Source organism: Coffea arabica, chromosome 1e (assembly GCF_036785885.1).
Source record: "Coffea arabica cultivar ET-39 chromosome 1e, Coffea Arabica ET-39 HiFi, whole genome shotgun sequence".
In the NCBI taxonomy this organism is placed as follows: domain Eukaryota; kingdom Viridiplantae; phylum Streptophyta; class Magnoliopsida; order Gentianales; family Rubiaceae; genus Coffea; species Coffea arabica.
Genome location: NC_092311.1, coordinates 2,853,348 through 2,876,541, shown reverse-complemented (window position 1 = coordinate 2,876,541; position 23,194 = coordinate 2,853,348). Strand labels below are relative to the sequence as shown.

Sequence of the window (23,194 nt, the reverse complement as noted above, 5' to 3'; positions counted from 1 at the left end):
TGGAAACTTACAGAGCTCATTGCATGATATTGCCATTCCCCATCCAAAGTCACATAAACCCAATGCTCTAATTTGCTGAGCGTTTGCAACATGAGGGCACCAAAATCACCCTCGCTACAACCAATTTCTTGTTTAAAACACTCAATGAAGGCTCAGGTTCTATCTCAGTGAAAACCATATGTGATGGATATGATGAGGGAGCAAATGGAATTGTACCGGAAATATACTTTCCTAAATTTCGAAAGGTTGGCTCAGAAACTTTGACTGAGCTAATCTTGAAGCTTCAGGATTTGGGCTGTCCTGTTGATTGTATCATTTATGATTCACTCTTGCCTTGGTGTCTAGATGTAGCCAAGGATCTTGGAGTACGTGCGGGTGTGTTCTTCACTCAATCTTGTGCTGTCAATAACATCTACTACCATGTCCACAAAGGGCTTATGAAACTTCCTCTAGAGGAGAGTGAAGTGGACATTGTTAGGGTGGTTATTTATATTTAACTTTTGGTGAAAATCATCACCTATTAAACCCAAAATCAATATGGCGATTATTAAGAAATAAATTAATAGAAAAAATTGCAGAAGCGTACCTGGATTCATATCGACAAACTGATATATGAATCTCCAAAGGTATTGGGGTGGCCTTCCAGGTCAACACGTATTCACCGATTCTTGAGAGAGCCCTTTAGTATCTCTTTGGAATCTTTCCTGATGATAGGATATTAGGGAAGAACTATATTTTGTGGTACTAGAAAATACGACAAAAGAATAATTCGTGTGACCTGAGGATCATAACCCTATTTATAGGTAACATTCCTGTTACTTTTTGGAACCCTATTTCAGCCCATCATAGAAATAGGAGCCCTTAAGTTTCTACATATTAAAGGCCCACACCCTATTAGATACTGTTGGAAGTAGTTAGTGATGAATCCCACATCGAAAAGACATGAAGAATAGAAGAAGTTTATAATCAAGTGCACACCTATTCAAATCAATTTGGATAATAGGAAATTTTGGAGGGAAACTTCAAAATTTCACATGCATTTGTCATGTTGACTATTAAATTAAAATATAAATTTAATGGTCAAAAGATTGGCACTTGGGCACTTGGATCTTAAGAACTGAAATTAATTTTAATTAATTTCGTTTTAATATTTCTTCCTAACTAAACGGTTTTCGTTAGGGGTTGCATCTGATGATACAACACATACAACCGTTTACGTGTCCATTCGTTTGGAATGGTACCTATTCATGAAGAAATACGCATCCAAAAGACATGACATTTCTTTTGGGGCATCTAAACGCTATAAATAATAGCGTCCAGATAACAGAGGCCTCACTTTACTTTTAATTTTTATTCTTCTTCTATTTTCGTTCAAAACAATATTCTCTAAATCGTCTTGGGAGAGTTTCTGCATACTACTGTGTGGAAATTCTGATTGGCTTTGTTATTCCTAAAGGAATTGCTGCAAACCCGGTAGTAGAATAGTGGGGGCAAATTTCCCTAAGGAAAGTGAATTTTCACGTCAAAGTCGTATTTTGTTGTTGTAGTTATTACTGTTTTCCTAACAATCTTAAGGAAATTTGGTCAACATGGAGGGCACCAGTTCGGATAATCTTCTGAACAAATTTTTCAAGTCTGATATGATCAAGTTGGATCGGTTTGATAGCACCAATTTCACCCGCTGGAAAGACAAGTTGTTGTTTCTTCTCATGGAATTGGGCGTTGCATATCTGTTGGCTGATAATCTGCCAAAAATCCCTGAACCATCTGATGGCGAGTCTGATGAGATCAAGGCAAGTTGCAAGAAACGTGAGAAAGACGAAGTTCGCTGTAGGGGCTTCATCTTAAACGCCTTGTCAGACCGCTTATATGATCTGTTTCGTTCACGTAAATCACCACAGGAAATTTGGAAGGCTTTGGAGAACAAATACATGTCTGAGAAACAAGGTACAGATAGATTTTTGACTATGAAATTCTTTGAGTTTCAAATGTTAGATAACAAGTCTGTGATGAATCAAGTGGATGAATTACTTATGTTAGTGTCTAGACTAAAGGATTTAAGTATTGAAGTGTCGGATCAACTTCAAGTGGGTGCTATGATTGTAAAATTACCATCCACTTGGAATGATTATAGGAAGAAACTACTGCACACTCCTGAAACTTTCACCATAGACCAACTTACAAAGCATATCCGAATTGAAGAGGAAACTCGTATTCGGGAGAATAAATTTGCTTTGGAATCTGGTACTAAGGTGAATAATATTGAGTCTAGCGGTACTAAAAAATATGGAAAAAGCGGAAACAAGTCCGGTAATAAGAGAAAACATGGAGATATGTCTTCTGGAAATTCTGCGAATAATAAGAAAGACAAGTCATGTTTTTTCTGTGGAAAGAAAGGGCATTTTAAGAAAGAATGCAGGTTCTACAAGAAATTGAAGACAGAGGCAAATGCTGGACAAAAGAAGGCAAATGTTGTTGAAGATTCTCTTCCCAACAGTGCTGAAATTGTTGCTATGATTGGTGGACTTTCCATCAATGTAGTAACTGAATGTAACTTGACAAATTGCCAATCTAATGATTGGTGGTATGATTCGGGTGCTACTGTTCATGTATGCAATGACAAGAATCTATTCAAAGATTATCAAGTTGCTGCCCCAAATCAAATTGTGTTAATGGGAAATCATAACACATCTGATGTGTTTGGAAAGGGGACGGTTGAATTGGAGTTTACCTATGGCAAAACGTTGGTTCTGACCAATGTTTATCATGTTCCCGACATAAGGAAGAATCTGGTTTCCGCAAGTGCACTATGCAACAAGGGATTGAAGGCTGTCATAGAGGCAGGAAAATAATTCTATCCAAAAATAATGTATTTGTTGGCCAAGGATATTCATGTAATGGCATGTACAAACTAAGTATCAATAAAGTTATTAATATTTATGCTTATTTGATTGAGTCTTCCATTGATTTATGGCATGCTCGTTTGTCACATGTTAATTTTAGATCAATCAAGTTCATGTCAAAACATGGATTAATATCTTGCACAAACGACAATTTTGGAAAATGTGAAACATGTCTACAAGCAAAAATGACTAAGAAACCTTTTCCAAAAAATGAAAGAACTTCTAAATTGCTTGAAATTATACATTTTGATATATGTGAATTGAATGGTCATTTAACAAGGGGTGGAAATAGATATTTCATAACTTTTATAGATGATCATTCTAGATTTACATATGTTTATTTACTGAGAACAAAAGATCAGGCATTTGATATGTTTAAATTGTTTAAAACTTTGGTTGAAAATCAGTTGGAAAGGAAAATTAAAATCCTACGAAGTGATCGAGGAGGCGAATATTTTCCAAATGAATTTTCTATTTTTTGTGAAGAAAATGGTTTGATCCATCAAACAAGTGCGCCATACACCCCTCAACAAAATGGTTTAGCCGAAAGGAAAAATAGAACATTGGTTGATATGGTAAATGCTATGCTTATGCATGCTAGATTACCATTTAACCTTTGGGGAGAGGTTTTATTAACCGCTTGTCATATACATAATCGAATACCTTCAAAGAAGATAAAGGTTTCGCCATATGAACTATAGAAAGGAAGAAAACCTAATTTAAATTATTTGAAGGTGTGGGGTTGTATAGCCTATTATAAGGTTCCTGATCCTAAAAGAACAAAATTAGGACCAAGAGGCTTAAAAAGTGTTTTTGTGGGATATGCTGAAAATTCTAAAGCATATAGATTATTAGATTTAGACTCAAATACAATAATGGAGTCTAGAGATGTTGAGTTTTTAGAAACAAGCTTTCTAAGTGATTCAACTTCTAAACCAGATTCTATATTACCACAAAACACGGCTATGGATCCTAATACTTCTACAAATGATAATAAAAGGAAAATAGTTGAAACTCCTAGTGAACTTAGAAGGAGTAAGAGAGCACAAAAAGAGAAGAATTTGGATCGAAATTTTATTTATTCACAGTCATTAGTCTTTTTAGTTGAAGGTAGTAGGAATGGTGTATTCAATAAAATACCTATACTTTTACATTTGGAAGAGGATCCTAAAACTTATAAAGAAACATTAGCTTCAAAGGACTCAGCTTTTTGGAAAGAAGCAATTAATGATGAGATGGATTCTCTTATGTCAAATGGTACATGGGTGTTATGTGATTTACCTCCTGGTTGTAAACCTATAGAATGTAAGTGGATATTTACAAGAAAACGTAACACTGATGGTTCGCTACTAACCTTCAAAGCAAGACTTGTTGCAAAAGGTTTTAAACAAAAGGAAGGAATTGCTTACTTTGACACTTATGCTCCTGTTGCAAGAATTACTTCTATAAGAGTATTGTTTGCTTTAGCATCCATATATGATTTATACATTCATCAAATGGATGTTAAAACAGCATTCTTAAATGGAGATCTGGACGAGGAAGTGTATATGTGTGACAGCCCCACCTTCCCCTAAGGCGAACCAAAGGGGTTAGCGAACTGCCTGCCCAACTCTCGCCAGGACTAACGGTTCGGGATAGAGCGAGCTAATACATTCCGGAACTTACCAACGCGGTAAACAAATCAAAATGTCAAAATAAAAAAAATGAAACCGAAGTCGGCTATGAATAGTAACCGACCCGTCAGAACCCAACCAAATATCAAGCAAACATTCACATCTTGAAACTTAGCATTTACAAGCCAAAGTGGCATACAAAAGTATTCAAAAGTGGATACATGTCTGGTTTGCCAAGTAAAAAGGGAAACGGTCCCAAAAGTACATTTAGGGTTTCAATACATGAGCTATACAAAAGATATGTTCAACTAGCTCAATTTGGCAGGTAATTGTCAAATCCAGTCCAAAAGTATTTATTTTCCTGTAAGGAAAACAAAAACGAACAGAAAGGGGTGAGTTTTCGCTCAATGAGGTACCAAACATATAGCAGAAAAATCATGGCATTTCACATTTAACAAATCAGGTACACATGACAGATGTAAAGTAAAGGAACCAATGATTCAAATCAGAACGATACAGGTGGCTCTCAGGAGCCAAATTCCCATTAGCATCATCGAAGCTTGATCGAAATAATAGTTGACACTCCGTCAACGCTAAAGGAGTAACCAATACCGTAGACTCCACTTTCTTCGATTCCTTCCACCTCACATACCCCACCGGGCCCGAAATCCAATCAGATCAGAAATGGTAATACTCGAGTATACCCGGAATCAAGGGTCTCAATACCCAAAGATCCCAAAACAGACTACCGTGGTTCGTTATCTAATCGACCAAGCCCTTGCCGGCCCGACTCGAGTAGCTGGCCACAGGTGTTGAGCTCAGAGGTCACAGAAAGGTCGTTGGACACAGGCTTCCAAACGACATCAGAACAGATACAGATCCAGATACAGATAACAGATACAGATACAGATAGCAGATTTAGATACGCGCTCAAAATTGTCATATGAACAGACTAGAGAACGAGTGTGATAAAGTACACCCTCGCCTCCCTTTTATCAAAACAGTATTTGACTCCAACAGTCATAAATCAAGTATTTCAGATATTCAGATATTTCACATAACGGGTAGCAGGTAGTGGAACACTCACCAGGGTCAGTACAGATACCTCCCAAAAGAGAGCTTTAATCACCAAGAAACCCTAAGATAATCCAAAGAAAACAATTGAAGGTTCCACTTTCAAAATCAAGTATACAGAATGCACATGTGAGGCTCGACTACCAGTCGTATGCCTAGCCAAATAATTTCTAAAGCAAGGGTGCAAAACATGATTTTTGGAAACGAAAAGGTAACATGAAGACTTAGGCTCAAACAACCCAAAAGCCCTTCGCTAAATTCACATATAAATCCAACTAGCCTTCAAGTAAAATTTCGGCAGCATAACCCTTGTGTTTACCTATTTTCCAGTCATCATGGCTTCATTATTTCCTCAAAGAAGTCCCAACATTTCGTACAAAAATAATCTCATTCCCAAAAGCCGTTCACTAGGCTTAATGGCATTCAAGTACAAAATTTAGCTAGGAATTGACCGGATATGAAAGGCAAGCCCTAAACTATTCAAATAAACACAATAAGACTTTATTACAAGTCATAAACCAATTCTACATACTACCAAAACAGGGTTCCCTACACATACACAAGCAAGAGAGGAAACCAGAAAATTCGGAAATGGAACTAGCTTTAACCCTGAAAAAATAGTTTTTGACGTCATTTTGCGGTAATGGCACCAATGGCGCTACGATGGTCGGATGAAGGTACAAGACCCACCGTTTCGAAGCTAAGAAATAGGGCTACAATATTACAGAAGGTCACTCAACCCAGTTACGAGTGTAACCAGGTCAAAAATGCAAGATACTATACCAGGATCACAAAAATAGATTCACAAAACGCATTCTAGCGGAAACATCATAACTCAGGTTCTCCAAGTCCAAATCCAGAAATTCCAAAATCATCTGAAAGCTAAGAAACAGGGATACATTTCATCAGAAGACCTAAACAACCAATTCGGAAGCAATTCCAGCCAAAACAACCAATTACAGGCGCAAGTCTTACATTTGGGTAAAACCAGAACAGCAATAGTAATTTCGACTTATCTCATTCTACACTAATCCGATTGATCTGAAATTTTGTAGGCACCTCTAAACTGTCATTCCCTACAACTTTCATGTTTTAAGCCAAGGCCAATTCGGCCTCTAACTAGGAGCTAAAAATTCGGGCAGAATGCTCCCACTAGAACCCTAATTTTCTGAAATTTCTTCCAAACCAGAAATTGGTTGCAATTAATCACTTTTTCCACCTTCTAGAATCATTATATATCATTTCCAATCATCATAGATAGCCACACAATCATGCTTATATTAAAACAAAAAAATCTCCAAAAATAATAAAACTTCATCATTTCAACCACGTACAAATCAAGAAATAATCCATAAACTTGCATCTCATACTACCACTAAGCATGATTTAAGCATCAATTAAAGAAGGAGGGTGGTTCTTCACAACTTACCTTAAAAACAAGAGAGAGAGAGAGAGCAATTGGTCACCTTAACTTTCCAAATAACTCCACAAATCAACTCACTAACACAAATTGAAGAGGTTTTATGGAACAAAGACAAGTTTAAATGGTTGGTTTAGTGATTTGGAGCAAGATGGAATCAAGAAATTGAAGAGGTTTTCTTTCTTTCCTTGCTTAAGAGATTCGGCCAAGAGGAAGAGAAGAATGAGGGATTTTTGGTGAATTTTTTATTTATTTGGTCAATGGTAAGAAAATGAATAGTGGTCTTACAAGTTCCTCCAATCAATTGGTGACACTTGTCACTTATTTAATGCAAGTCTATCACTTTGTTCCCCCTCACATCAATCCAAATAGCTTCCTCTAATTATCTCTTAACACCCGATAAATTAATTCCAGTATCCAAAACTTAACCTAGTTGGCCGAATTTTTCCGAACTTTTCGCACTAGTGGGTCCCACGTCCAGTATACGCTCTTAATTTCTCAAAACCTATTCGATACTAGAAAAATCATCTAAAAACTATATCTGCTCCTTAACAATATCTAGAATTTTTCCTAATCACGAAAATGCAGAAAACAAGCCATGAAAAATGCGAAAACCTAGAAAATGCAAATTACGGGTTCTCACAATATGGAGCAACCTGAAGGGTTTGCACTTCCTGGAAATGAAAAGAAAGTTTGCAGATTAGTTAAATCCTTGTATGGTTTAAAGCAAGTTCCAAAACAGTAGCATGAGAAATTTGATAAAGTAATTTTATCAAATAGCTTTAAACACAATGAAGCAGATAAATGCATTTATTCTAAATTTACCAAAGACTATGGTGTAATAATATGTCTCTATGTGGATGATATGTTAATCATGGGGACTAACATGCAAGGAGTAAATGAAACTAAGAAATACTTAACCTCCCAATTTAAAATGAAAGATATGGGAGAAGTTGATACCATCTTAGGAATTAAAATTAAGAAACATAGTGGGGGTTATGCTCTATGTCAATCTCATTACATTGACAAGATTCTATCCAAATTTAATCATTTGGGAATAAAAGAAGCTAATACCCCATTTGATGTTTCTAATAAGCTAATAGAAAATTCGGGAAGATCTATTAGTCAGTTAGACTATGCTAGTGCAATTGGTAGTTTGATGTATGCTATGCATTGTACTAGACCTGACATTGCGTTTGCTATTTGCAAACTTTCTAGATTTACTCATAATCCTAGTACTGACCATTGGAGAGCAATTGGACGAGTACTGGGTTACCTTAAAAAGACAAAGTCTTTTGGATTATATTACAACAAGTTTCCTTTGGTACTTGAAGGTTACTGTGATGCTAGTTGGATAACTAGTATAAAAAGTAATAAATCAACATCTGGTTGGATCTTTAAAATGGGCGGATGAGCTATCTCGTGGGTTTCTAAGAAACAGACGTGTATTACTCATTCGACTATGGAGTCTGAATTTGTTGCATTAGCAGCAGCAGGTAAAGAGGCAGAATGGTTGAGGAATTTATTGCTAGATATAGAGTTGTGGCCACAATCGATGTCAATCATCTCTTTGCACTGCGATAGTGAAGCAACTATGTCTAGGGCATTTAGCAAGATTTATAATGGTAAATCTATACATATTGCTTTGAGACATGACTATGTAAGACAATTAATTTCTGATGAAATTATAACAGTTGTCTATGTCAAGTCTAGTAAAACCTTCTGCAAGTACATGGTGGCCCAACATTTTGCATTGTAACACTCTATGCCCTTGGTCAGTTTATGATCCAACCTTTCAACACTCTGTCCGTCATTCGTATGTCCTTCTTATCCAATTCTCTAGTAAAACGCAGTGAGGGTTGTCTCAGATACTTAATTAATTTTCATTGTTGTAACTAAGAACGAACAAAGTTGTAAGTAAGAACGTACGAATTGTAATTAAATATGCACTTTGGTGTTGACCATCATAGTGTGTTGTTGTTGTTGTTCCACTAATCATATGAAGTTCGTGTATTAAGATAACCATACAATCTCTCATTATAAACTTAATAGTGACAGGTTTGCTGATGTCATTAACACAGAACAATTTTGTAACGCAAGTGAATTCAGATGTAACTAACATCATAATACTTCAGCTTAAAACTTGCAATACAAATTGGTATGTCTTCATTCAACAATACAAGGATGTCACATACTGTGCGAATGAGCATACATTTACGACAAACTACCAGCGAAATCCGGTTCATATGTCTTTAAGTCTGGGTAAAGTAGAGTCAGCGAAAAACTGCTATTATTAGCAGCAGAAGGCCAATCGATACCGAAATCATCAAGAATATTTTCATTTGTCGAATGTCACTCTCAATGCATTGCACAGGATACGAGAAAGTGTTTGATTGATGGAGCACTGTTCCGGGATTGTCGAACGAGCTTTCTTTGCTTATTTCTTATCAATTAGGTGAGGTAATAGTTAGTCTGAACAAACTCATGATCCCTCCCTATTGGATGAGCCCAGGCGAAAAAAGAACATACTTTTGTTTCACAGACGAAGTACAGCAAGCCCTTCGTTGGTTTCTGTGACTCCACGATTTTCAAGCCAACCCTTTTTTCACAATTACAGTACCAATATTGGTACCTTAACTCACTAGATCCGCCACCAATATTGTTAGATGAAGACATGTGAACGGCGTAAACCTCCTTTGATAATATGTTAGGCAAAGTGTTTGGTGGGAGGATGAAGTAATGGTTGTCTGTTGAGAAGAGATCAGTCACACAGGTGGGCTAGTGGTAATATGTAGTGTTAGAAGATGTAAACTAGCAACTAATATTAGCTGCGGAAATGAGTACGTATGAAATCCCAGGTTGCTTTTTGTTGTTAAAGATACAGAAAAACTAGTGTACATTTTTAGCTGCATATGTTTCGATCTCTACTATGATAATAATGCAAACAATTATTTTATAAAACTTGCTTGTTAGTCGACGTGTTTGGGTCGATGTTGTATAACAATGCATGTATTGTAACTTTATATGTGTTCTGTGTAATACACTTTGAACTATGAAAGCTATTCTTGGGTCCAAACGTGACGTTGCTTTTTTTATAACAACTCTTGGCCACAAATCTTACATGATATAACAAGTAGTTGGCATGGACTTATGCTTTGTTGTTAAAAAATATCATGCTTGTTTAAGGTTAAGACACAGTTGATTTAAATGGTGTCTTTGGTCCAAATCGTAGGGATATTTCGAAATAGCAAGTGGATTATATTACAAGGTTTCGTGTTAGAGGTTTCATCAAAAAGTATATCGAATTTTCTGTGTAATGCATTCCCTACTGCTGGAAAAAATGGTTATTTGTCGAATTATCAAAAAAGCATGCATTCAATTGGCCACATGAACATCTTTGCTATTGGCTCAAAATCGTGAAACCAATGGTGACCTTCGGTCCAATTTATGATGTCTTGTATGGACCCCATACTGTAATGTGTTCGTCATCCAAATTTAACAACAAGTACACTTATGTACATATGATGACTGTCAATTTAAACGATTGAATAACATACAATCAGGTTAATATAGTCCTTCTCATTGGACCAAAACCTAGTCTACACCAATCCAAAAGCTACATTAGACACATAACAATGTACAAATGGGAGAAGATCCAATTTTGTCCAACTATAGTCATATCTAACTTGTCTTCATTCAGGCATTACCAACATTCAATCGCGCCCGTTTTGGTACTTCCAGGTTTGCAAAGCTGTCCGAAAACTTAGAGTTCTCCGTTGAGGTACACAATCGAGCTGTGTACAGTACTCGATACTTGCCAATACTTTCCTATCCAATTTAAACGTAATAAGCATTTTCGAAAGCAAAGGTAACAACTATAGACCACAATTCCAGATGTAAACTAGGAAAAAAACAAGCGAAAATTGTAATACCTCTGTAAGCCGAACAGCCAACCTTTCGCTCCAATACTCTAGGAATATCATAATGAAGACACCACTGTCACATCTGTTCATGTTGTCTTCTCATTATTCAGTTGGAGTATATGTGTTGTAATAAAATATTTGCAACTCTAACAATAATGATGTGAGAAGTCAAACTATTTACACTTTATTTGGTGAGTGATGAGGGACATCGGCAACTGCAAACGAGAAACTAGAGAAGTCAATTTCCTTGCCAAACTTTGTTGCCACGACCAACCTCGGAGCATGTTTCTATAGTACCAAAGATTATGTAAAATAGATTAGAAACACTACTATTTCATCTTCTTCTCTTGTAATGCATTTAGATGACAGTCCAACATACCAGTCGATTAAGTACACTTATGTCTTTGCTTTTTACTTGATCGTTATTAGGGTCTAGCAGGTGCACTTCTCTCTGTGAGACATCAAAACTGTAGACAAACCAATACCTTTCTATGCATTCCGGGACAAGTATCTGAAACGATTGAGGTATAAAAAAAGTAACATAGAAAAGGTATGTAACCTGATTCTACATTTTTGGATATTCAACATCTAATAAAAAAGTCTTGGGTTAAAGGTGTTAATTGCATACCCACTCATAATTCACGGGATCAACCCCCGTATTGTTATTGTCAACTTTGAATAGTTTTTTCAGCTTTGCAGATAAGCTGGCATTAGATAGCTTGTCGAATTTTTTTATTTCTAAAATTCCTTCCTGCAACCAATAACATGGGCGAGTTGGAAGGAGTGTAGAAGAGATCAGTAATAGTGCATTGGCTCGTAATACCAATTTACATATGATGCTGAAAAAATTTAACACATAATAAGATGCAGTCCAAATTACAAACTCACAACTGCGATGAGTTCAACGATGTAACGTTCAAGTTTCCTATTTTTGGCAGTTCTTCCACCCCAATTCATGAGACAGGCAAACATGTCAATCACCTAATCAATATTCAATGGTAACCAAAATATATAATTGAGTGTTACAATTGCATTTACACTACAAAAAATTATTTCTTTCGTGACAAATTTTTCATGACAAGAAACCTTTTCGTTAGGAAAACCATGCTTTTTATGACAACCCGTCAAGCAAATATCCTTCAAAAGGTGCTGCTACTTTAAACGAGTTTTTCTATTTATTTCATTGTCTAAAATTACTTTCCCCACATCAATTTGTCAGGAAAAGTTTTCATTCTCCCTCCATTTTTTTCCCACCAATTTTTTTCCCCTCTTGGACCGAAAAGGAATTTAGAAGGACATCTTGTCCTTATGACATAGACACCGGGAAATTCAAGAAGCACTTTTCCCAAATCTCTACTTTTGGAACAACAACAACAACAAAGTACACTTTCTCCAAATCTTCAGCTTGTCTTCATCTCCAACAACAGAGAACACCAACGAACTCCTCCAAACTTGTCTTCATCTCTTTCAACAAGAGAGACAACACGATGGTCTAAGGTGATGTAAAAATCAAATAATCCTTCAATTTTGTCTTGAATCAGCTCCCTTTCTCCGAATCCCCCTTCAATTTTGTCCTTAATTGACTGTGAAATGACGGTCCTACAGATCATCAGTTCAAGTTCGGTGTCAAATATTTTCTATGCATAAAAATTGACTCATTTGTGATCTAAGTTTTCAGAAATTGTTTTGAAGAACCTCATTTGGCCCCTTAAAGTTTCAAATTTGATTATTTTCATTATTTTGGTTGAGAATGAGGAATTTAGTGCAAATTTGATAGGCTCCCATCTCCCTGATGTTCACAAAGGAACGGTTCTTGGAAAACTTGTTCTTGCGTGTGAAGAGTTGAGAATTCTGCACATGTACATATAAAATTGATTTGCCAGTTCGTTTTTGGCAGAATGGTGCAGCAGTCTGGTGCATCAGCTTTCGGAAAATTCAGGGTCAAGGATTGACTATTCTTGGAGGTGAGTCCTTGACAGGTTCAGTTCCCATTGGGCAGATATGACTTGTAAATTGCAAAATGAAATATTACTATATGAGCAAAATGGGTCCTATATTTTGGATTAACTCCAGAGTAGATCCAAACTTATGGTGCAATGTTCACATCTAGGTGTGCTAGACGCTTGTCTTGTGTCGAACATTTTTCCTGATTTATCCTTGTTATTTGTCTTTCAGTTTTTTGTCATACATGTGATGGGCAACCGGCTTTCAACAATTTTATCTACTACAATTTTCTTTGATTTTTCAATGTCTGAAACCTTGTTAAGGATTCATCTCTGATTGATCATTTAGTATGAGCCTTCAATGTGATGGCAGAGATACATGTTCAGTGTTTCTGGTTTGTCCTCTTGTTTTGTCATGAAAGTGTCTGAATGAAACTGGAATTTGTTTCCTATTTTTCTTCATTATTTGTTTCCTTTCATGCAGACCTTGTTCTGAAAGACAAGATTGTTGTTTATGATTTGGCTGGCCAAAGGATTGGATGGGCTAACTATGACTGTAAGTTCCCATATCAAGAGCATTTTCCAGCCGTTGGCTTGATTTTTACAGTGCCTTCTATTCATCATTTATCTGATTGGATTAAAAGGGGAAACTTGGATTAAAAGTGAAATTGTTTTCTCTGATACAGATACACTTGAAATTCAGTTTTTAGTTCAAGATTCGCAGAATTTGGGGTTATGTATGACATCTGTTTATACATGTACAAACACGAAAATGGGCCAAATGGGAGAGGAAAAAGTGGTGTTGCCGGAAGGGAAGAGTAGGTGCGGTGCGGTATCAAGTGGGGAAGGTAGTGGAATTTTGAGAGGTTTGGGTTTTAATATGGGAATAGTCACATTGACAGATTGGCACAGGTCTAATTTAATATAGGACGTGGGAGCAATTCACGCAATAATGCGACACAGTCAAGTGTATTTTAGATATTTTGGCTAAGGGCCCCTACTTATAAATTTGGAGCTGATCTCATGGATAAATATTTATGGTGAAGTTGGCTAGTTTGATATTATGTCATGGGGAGCATTAAAAATTTGTACCAGACGAAAAATGCATCAGCAACTAGCCTATATTGTTAGGGGCTTTTATCTATTGGTTTGGGTATTTGGAGTCTATGGTGAAAATGGACCATCTGGTTTTAGAGGTTTGGTTGGAATGGGAGCTTTTGGTTCTTTTTGTTAAGAGGATGGCTATACATCCATCGTGTCCAACTAAATCCATGCAAGAAATGTAGGAAGTAACATAAAAAAAAAAACAGTTTCACAATCATTAGCTCTTTCTGGTTTTCTGAAGTACTATAATATCCTTGCAAGTTTTATACCATAGGTTTTTTATGCCAGTTTTCAGTTAGCATTAGTAGGCAGGAAAAAGAAGGGAAACGTAAAGAAGTGCAGCACTTGTAAATTCTTTATCTAGTGTGACAACTTGATTATTACTCCTATTGGACAAAAAGTGATAGAATGTGACTGAACCACTATTGTTTGTCTTCCTTGCTATAGTTCCTGATCCATAACTTGACATGTTCCAAAAAAAACTAGCCCGCCATCAATTACTAAACCTAAGTAACCTAGCTAGCTAGTTGGAATGGATCTTTGAATGTTCTAAGTTTCAGAAGAAATCTTGATGATTTAATGTGGATCCTTATCCAAAGTCAATCCTGTTCACAATAAAATAGTTTTCAGTCTACCTTAGCAGAGAAATATCTAATTTCGCATTTCTTCATATTCAGCAGAACAGACTTGCATTCTCACTACCTTGATAGAGAAGATAAAGATCAACCAGAGAAAAGATTGCATAATTTGAGGTATGTGGTTATTTGGTAGCTTACCATAAAGAATGAAAAGTGTTTATCATGACTGCTAGTTTCTTGCAAATTATGTTATGGTTTACATCCTTATTTGTGTAAATCAAGTTATGGGTTATGATGTTTAATGTTTTCTATATACTATACAAGAGCATATACAATTAAACAATAGGAGAATAGTACAATCAGGAATGTGTTTTTAGTTTTATTGAGTAGTATACCATTTGGTGTAATCAGTGAATAATCTAATGTGTTTTCAGTTTTATTGAGTAGTATCGCATTTGATGTAATCAGTGAATAATCTAAGTAGCTTGGAATTCATAACTAAGCCATAAAAAGTAGGTAAATTGTGAATAATTCTATGTCTTTTTGCCTCATTTATCTTTTTATAGCTAGAAGACAATGTTTTTAAAGAAGATGGCATGCTTATTGAATCTTCTGATAGTGATGAAACCATTGACATGGATATAGATTTAGATAGTGCTTAAGAAATAGCATAGAAGTGCCAAGTGAAAAGGTTTTTGGCATTGGAGAAGAAAGTGTTACTCTTTGTGGTTTTACCCAATATTGATCAAATTGATATCTTTTTCATGGTTTTAACTCTTTGTTAAGTTTTTGGTATAACTTAAATTTTGATCTCTGTTTATAATTTGACATCAAAATTTTACTAATTTGACTCCTTTTTTATCATATACTTTGTTATTGCAGATGGCACCTTCCGGGAAACGGTTGAAGAGAAACTGCCCACCCAATACCAACTTGCAATCTGAACAACCACCAACTTCAAACTCAACTTTGGAGCATCAATCAGCTACCACAGGTGATGATATCCAGATTAATTCAAATAATAGTAATCCTACTCAAGCATTGGCGAATGGTAAGTGAAAATGCTGAATAATGATTTACTTATTACCATTCAATGTATGCATCCTTTTTGTGATAATTCATAATAAGCATCAACTAGAATGTTTAACATTTGTTCTCAGAACAAAGAAAGCAAAAAAAAGGCAGGGGCCCAACCACGGGAAAAGTTATCGAGAAGATGATACGAGCTAATGTAAATGCCATTCAGTACTAAGATGTGTACATATATAATATTACTGTCTATTCAAGATTTTTTTTTTATAATCAGTTTCCTAGAATTTCAATTGGGGTATACCTGAATGATGCTTCATTTGTTAATATTAGGGAGGCAAGCCATTGGAAATTGTCTTTCCTGAAGGATGTTGCAAACCAATCAAGTATGCTGCTCAACTTGCTAGTGGTATAGGTTATGTTGTAAGGCACCTCTCTTCACTGAAGGACATACGCACATATGATGACATACCAAATGAGAAAAAACAGAACCTATATGGTGGCTTGATGGTACCAGATTACACCGTTGTCTTTTATAATGACATTTAGTGTGTTAATATTTATTTTGCTGACTTGACCAATTCTAAAAATGATCTATTTCTTAATGGTAATTTATAGGGATGGTTTGACTTCAAAGATTGGGAAACTGATCCTAATGTGGAAAAGTATGTGGATGACATGCTTCAGAATAGCTATAGGCAGTGGAGGAATACTATGCACATAGATTATAAGATGTTGAAGGCAACTGGAAAAGATCCACTTACCTCATGTCCTTATGACTGGATTGAGCAAGATGAGTGGAAAAGTATGTGTGATTGGTTCAAAGATCCTATATTCAAGGTGATTGGTTCTAGTTTTGTTTACTTGCATGATCTTAATTCTTTTGTTGCCTTTTATGTTTTGTCTAACTATCTTTTTGGTATTTAATAGAAAAAATCAGAAGCCAATACAAAGAACCGTGCCATGTTACCCTATCCGCACACTGGCGGTTCAAAATCAAATCATGTTCGAGCACAAGAGATGGTATATTACTGATTTTTTATTTCCATTTTGGCTTATATTTATACTAGGAAGAAAACTAGAGCTAACTCGTGATCTTTTATGCTATAAAATAGGTTCCACCAAGTGCAATTGATGCCTGGACTGCTGCTCACATAAAAAAGGATGGCCAATTTGTGAATAATGCTGCAAAATCTCTCGATGTAATTTTCACTATAGTCGGCTGATTCTAGTAACTTTGTTTTTTATTAGTAACAGGACATTTACATATATATTATACATTTAATGACTCTTTGAGTTATGTGAATCTAATATGTACAGGATGAGTTAAAAGAAGAGAGAAGGCAATGCATCGAGAATGGAGAAATTGTCAATGAAGTTAAAATTATGGAAAATGTCCTAGGAAAGAGGGCTGGTCGTGCCAAAGGGTTGGGTATGGGGGTCATACCACCCCAATCTTCTCGCAAACCCGAATCTTCAGCTAATAGAGCACTATTTGAAGAACTAAAACAGTGCAAGGAGAAGATTCAATGCTATGAGGAGCGAATTCAAGCACAAGATACCCAAATCCAAAATCTTGTACAAAGCCAGCAAGGGATACAGGAAATGCTGCAAGAATTCCTCATTTGGAAACAGAAGCAGTGTGGAGGTTCTTCCTAGTAATGGTGAGTTTGTAGATCTTTATTCGAAACAAATATATTTATGTGCAGTTACTTACTATTGTGGAACAACTTGGTTACTTCAGCATAGTAATTATTCTTGTATTGCTTGTCCTCATGATTAGGTGGTCCTTAAGCAATTTGTAGTGATCATCCATGCATCATAACAAAAATACATCTTTTCCATGCCATTCTATTGTTTCTCTGATTTCAGATTTTTCTTGGTTTTATTGTACAGGTTTGGGATGAACGTTTGGGACTGCTTTTGGCTTTTGGCTTTTGAGTTTGGGATAAACTCAACATTATGGACTGCTTTTGGCTTTTGGACTGCTTTTAGCTCATACTGAAGAATTCCTCTATTTTGATATCATCCATCTCTAGTATGTTGTTGACCATGGAATTGAAGTCCATCTTTTGATTTTAGCACATGTTAGGTATATGGCAGTTATCTAGGGAGAAATAGCAATATTTATATTGGTTTCAAATCATGAAATGTAATGATATGTCAATGTTTGACATGGTTAACTTTTGTGGTTTGACATATTATGGTTGCCTACTAATGAAATTTGTGAAGTTTTGGTTGATATTTTGCTTGCATACTTTTATATTTTGATTGGGTGGAGTGTTTTAGTAGATGATATTATTACTTTGTTGTCACTAAAATTGCTAGGCTTAAAAATGCTAAATGGTGAAATTAGAAACTAATATATTATAGTGATGCAGCTGTCGTCAGGAAAAATAACATTGAATTGTCATTAAAGTACGTCCAGCAAGTTTCAATGCATGACTTTTCTTGACAATCGAAAAATTAGTGACAAAGTTCAGGGTCTTTCCTGACAAAGGTTCGTCAAGAATATGAGGTCTTTTCCTGATGACCGAATCGTCACGATTACCTTTCTTGATGACACGTCACAGAAAATGGAACTTTTCCTGACGAGAATTCCACTAGTTGTCAGGAAAACCTTTTGCCGACGGCGTATAGGTGACCAATCTTCTCTGACGACATTAGCGTCACGAAAACTTTTCCCGACGATATACGCAACTTTTCTTGACAAAGATTGTTGTCACTAGAAATATTTTTTTTTGTAGTGTTACCTATCACTAATCCAATCAATAAATTGATAATCAAACAATTGCAATAAACGTAATAAACTATTGATCCAATTCGACACATGCATGCCATTATCTAGTGTCTTCAAGTCAAGCCGTGTTAACGAGAATTGAAATATTTGAATAAGTATGTCCCTATCAGATCCGGGACACAATTTAACGATTTACTAATAATTAATACTCGTACTTCAAAAAGCAGACATGTAATGTATATGAAGTCAATTCTCATCCATTTTCATACTGTTTTCCTGTGCCATCTTACAATGAACCACATGCCCGGTATTGTTGAGAATGGATCACATTATTGAATTAATATTTTTGTCAAGAAATTTACTTCAAATTTTTGTCCGGGTGTCATGCATATGCAGCAACATTTTTATCATAAAAGTTTACTATCACATGTGCTGGTAGAATGTACTCGGCTGACTGCAGAACGGTGTTCTTCTTTGTTGCAAGTGTAGATTTGTGCTTTATCTCAATGTCAAGACCTCCTAAAAAGCAAAGAACATGCATTTCATATGCAAACATATCTATCGTTGTGTAACAAATTTTAACCAATTTGTAACAATTTTCAAATACACTGTAACTAACAGTCTTCAAACACCACTATTAATTTTCAAACACACTGTAACTTCCCAATAACTATTTTGTAACACTATTCAAATACACTGTAATTAACAGTCTTTAAACATTTTTGTATTAATTTTCAAGCACACTGTAACTTCCCAATAACTATTTTGTAATAGTCTTCAAACCCAATGTAACTTCCCAATAACTATTTTGTAACAGTTTTCAAAAATACTGTAACTAAATGTCTTCAAACAGTTTCGTAACAGTTTTAAAAAAAACTGTAACTTCCCAAATAGCTATTTTGTAACAGTATTCAAATACACTGTAACTTCCCACTAACTATTTTGTAATAGTTTTCAAACACACTGTAACTAATAGTTTTTCAAACATCTTGAATTTGTCCCAATAACATCACATGACATTAGGCTTATCTGGATGTAATTTGAATAAAGTCACACTTAATTATTATTCTCAATTCAGTTTGTCTAGGTCGTGGTTTATGCAGCTAACATTGGTGTGTTATGACAGTAAGCCTACAATTTTTCAATCATAACTAGCAATAATTCAGACCCATATAGGTAGCATCATTATGGTATAGATACAGTTAATGTATGTGTCTAACTTTTACAGTCATGTTATTTGAATTAGAACCTTATGAATAATACTACAGTATTAACCTTTTCTTTTTTGACCATATGACCGCAACCTACATGGTGTTTGTGGCTTATGCAGATGTGACGTTGATGCACCTGCAATTGAAGGTGGTTGCACCGTAGATTGACTTTCTTCGACAGGTTCTGTGACATTTGACTTATATTGCTCCTACTCTTGAAGTTGTATAATGCTTCCTTGCTTAGTTGTTGTCATGGTAGCCCCTTGTTGTAATCCCTGACTGATGTTATCGGGCATGACTGATGAGGTATAAAGTGGATTCTCCATGTCCATTACATCTTCATTCAGCTCTAGGAGTTCTCTGATTTCGATATTTGTCCTCGTATTTGCATCGTCTTCTTCATACTGCGCTGCATTATGCTCGTCTTCTTTAGATTCTTTCGCATCAATTTCATCAGCATCATTATCCTCATCGTTGCCCCCTTCTTCAGCAGATTGAAATTCCATCTCTTCTTCAGTATCAGGAATCTTATGCATTGTATAATCTTCCTGTATAGATTTTTTTCCTTTGTCCAATGCTACAGGCCTAAAAGTGGAAGCTTTTGCTCTCGGATGAAAAGAGAGCACTTCTGCAATCTTTAATATTCTTCATTGGCTACTAACAGTAATGTTATACAGCTCATTTAGCTCAGCCTGCAGTTACATGATTACATTACCAATCCATAAATAAGTCACATGCTCTCAAGAATGGAATATAATATAGGGATATATAATAGCACTACATCTAAGTGAAAGTTCTTAATTTAACATTTGTACTACTGGCATAGGTTCTATAACTGCAAGTTCTATGACAATAAATAAAATGGTCACAGTTTTGGTTGAATTTTAATTTATTTATAACATGATTATCCAAAAGATCACTACATTTATTTTTACATACAATTGACTTAATTCAAGATAACTTATTTGTTCAATGTAATATTAGGATTGGTTTCATATATTAAGATGTAACTGTATGTAGTTACAAGCTCATAGGGATACTTTGATCCATAACGTTGACAATAATATGCAGTAATTACGTCAATCCAATCAATAAATTTCGTTAACCATGAAACATGCCTACTTACACAGATATCAGCATGCCCGCTGTCCATCATCATCCCTACCAAATCAGGGGGTAGTTCAGTACGCCACGCACCATATTCATTCTCTTCCGCATCATGTGATCCAACCTTTAAGCTCAAATTAAACCAATAAAGCCATGTAATACATACACCAATACTTTTTATATGATATGAGTTAAACAATAAATAACATGTTACTAGCTTTCCTTTTCCATAAGCCCCAAGATTCTTAATCTCCAATGCATCGCTTTCAGAGATCAGAGTATCTGTCCATGCCTTTGCTCTTGGTATAGTTCTAGGTACTTTATGCTTCAGTATTTGCACCCGGTCAAAATAATGAATCTGCAATACAATAGAGCAATTAATTCAATTACAGATAAACTTGACCCCACATGAACATCATTGTAGAAACATTCATTTGGGTATAATCTAATCAATCCCTCATACTGAATTCAACAGAACATGGAAATGCAGACAGTAGTGTACATACACACAAAAGTGATTAATCTCTAGTGCATTATCTAACCATTAAAGCAAACTTCAATCATGACTACAAGTACCTAATTTTACCAGCAGAACGAAGATGCAACTGCCAATGTATTGGTGCTGCTTTTCATTTTTCTTTTGCACCTCTAGCACCTTATTGAATAGTACGATCCTGACATACTCAACCCAGTTAAATGTCGCTACCCCATCAACCAATTGCGTACAGGTTCAAAGCCTTATTTTGTGCTTGGCTCTAGCGCTTGGAGCCAGTAGACATCCACAAGAAAATGCAACAAATAGTTGTATGAATTCTTCCCCTGCATTCATGGCTACCAACTCATTCGATAGCTCTTTCTATTTGTATGCCCTGCGACTTGGTCCGGTTCCCCCAACCTCAGTTGTATCAGTGTCTTCAACTGGAAGGGAACCTTCGTTTGGGATCCCCAGGATTAAACTAATGTCCTTTGATGTTAAAGGCAACACACCATCTCCATGTAAATTCAAACTGCTCAATGTCGGATTAAAGTTGTCGACTAGCCAGGTAGCTATGCTATTAGGAATCCAATGACACTGTAAGTCTAGCAGCTCTCCAAACCCTATGTCTCTAATCTGCTACTTCTTTGTTTCATCGATTCGTGAAACTAAGTTTGGCATTTGCTTTGGCGAGCAAAGGATAGTGTACTTCTGATTCTACACCATTTTTAGATATATGCATTAGAAAAATATACAATTTCATTAAGTGTTTGATGAATCATGACGTGTATTTATCTTAATCTGTACCCGTGCTTTTCGCCCTATCGGCTTTCCAAGACGTTCCATTTCTTTCTCGTACACTTCTTTCTTTTTCAAATACTCCTCCTTTCGCTTCCTTAATTCTTCCTCACTCAACTTATTATATGCTGCCCGGGTAATGTCATTGTACTGCATTGAATAAACAAAGTCAAAAGACACGTTAAACTAAACACAAAACAATTGCTCGTTTCACTATTTTTTCCTTAGCCAGCCCATCAGTTCAATGATTGCAGTGTTATTTTGCTAGGACAGCATACCTCTGCCACCTTAACACCCTTCGCCGAAACCATGCGTTGATACTTTTTCCTGATCACATTCAAAACTCTAAAGTTATTTATGTTATTTAGTAGCATTATTTTTTCCTCAAATTCAATGATCTTACTAGAACTTCATCCATGGATTCAATGGTGGGACTGGTTTTGCGACCTCGCTTGTTCCCGCTATTTACATTTCTTCCTCTCTATCTAAACAATCATTCCATTTATTAGTTCTTTTCCTTCCCATCCGGCCCCTGCATAATCAATATTGTAATGCATTATAGTGATGACAAATCTAACCTGCCACGACTATACACAAGCATTGGCCACTTACCTATTCAATGAATTGGGTGGTGTCCTGTGTTTTGTACCACTAATTGTTTCAGCGAGTTCTTCTCTGTTTGCTTCTTGAAGTGTGCTATTTGTTCGCGTTCCTGCCATGTAAACTAATGTTTTTTACAAATAAATTGCACTTCAGTTCCAAAATTTCATTTCCAACCATAGGCATAATATATGATTAAGTACTGCTAAGCATAATATATGAGTATGAAATATTAGTCATACTAGTTATAGTACAACTTGTAACATTTTTTTTCACACTGAATAGATCATTCTTCACAGTTTGTCATTTATTCCAACTACCACTAATCATAATTTGTTGTCCTACCTATCAGGTTCTACTTGGGATCAACTTCTTCTTCTATTTATTATGCTATTGTATAATATTAATGCAGTAGAAATAGGGGGCAACCAAATTTATAGTATCTTGATGTAATTTTATAGACTAGTTCTATTACTGTCACTTCTGACCTACTATGTGTAACAACTATCAAACATGATATCCAACCACAATAATTACTATACTAGTAATCTTTCTTTTCACAATTTGTTTGCCACAATTCCAAAGTTTCTGGTTAATTATGCCTCATTTAGTCATATCATAATCTATTCTCCTACCTATCAAGTTCGATACAATCACTTTCTGCTTTATTTATCAC

The 23,194-nt window shown here is 35.7% G+C and overlaps 1 protein-coding gene and 1 long non-coding RNA gene across 3 annotated transcripts; both read left to right on the top strand.

Moving 5' to 3' along the window:
- Positions 1-12,185: 12,185 nt before the first annotated feature.
- LOC113688606 (uncharacterized) lies at positions 12,186-13,517 on the top strand. The gene is made up of 3 exons (XR_003448001.2): positions 12,186-12,430; positions 12,831-12,897; positions 13,361-13,517. It is a non-coding gene; the product is annotated as an uncharacterized lncRNA (long non-coding RNA).
- Positions 13,518-15,367: 1,850 nt separating this feature from the next.
- On the top strand, positions 15,368-17,786 carry LOC113690498 (uncharacterized). 2 transcript variants are annotated; one of them, XM_072071786.1, is made up of 8 exons: positions 15,368-15,609; positions 15,719-15,789; positions 15,921-16,097; positions 16,206-16,427; positions 16,518-16,610; positions 16,703-16,789; positions 16,908-17,251; positions 17,484-17,786. In XM_072071786.1, the coding sequence occupies exons 1-7, from the start codon at positions 15,441-15,443 to the stop codon at positions 17,244-17,246; spliced, it is 1,158 nt and encodes a 385-aa protein (XP_071927887.1). In that variant the 5' UTR covers positions 15,368-15,440; the 3' UTR covers positions 17,247-17,251; positions 17,484-17,786. The 2 variants fall into 2 exon arrangements, with proteins under 2 accessions (XP_071927887.1, XP_071927896.1); XM_072071795.1 differs by lacking the exon at positions 15,719-15,789 and having other exon boundaries at positions 15,474-15,609.
- The last annotated feature ends 5,408 nt before the right edge of the window (positions 17,787-23,194 follow it).

Excerpts from the sequence above, each read along its gene's own strand:
- LOC113690498 (XM_072071786.1), top strand. The coding sequence starts at position 15,441 with ATGGCACCTTCCGGGAAACGGTTGAAGAGAAACTGCCCACCCAATACC. Across the intron at positions 16,428-16,517 it reads TCAAAGATCCTATATTCAAG|AAAAAATCAGAAGCCAATAC; the intron begins GTGATTGGTTCT and ends GGTATTTAATAG. Across the intron at positions 16,611-16,702 it reads ATGTTCGAGCACAAGAGATG|GTTCCACCAAGTGCAATTGA; the intron begins GTATATTACTGA and ends GCTATAAAATAG.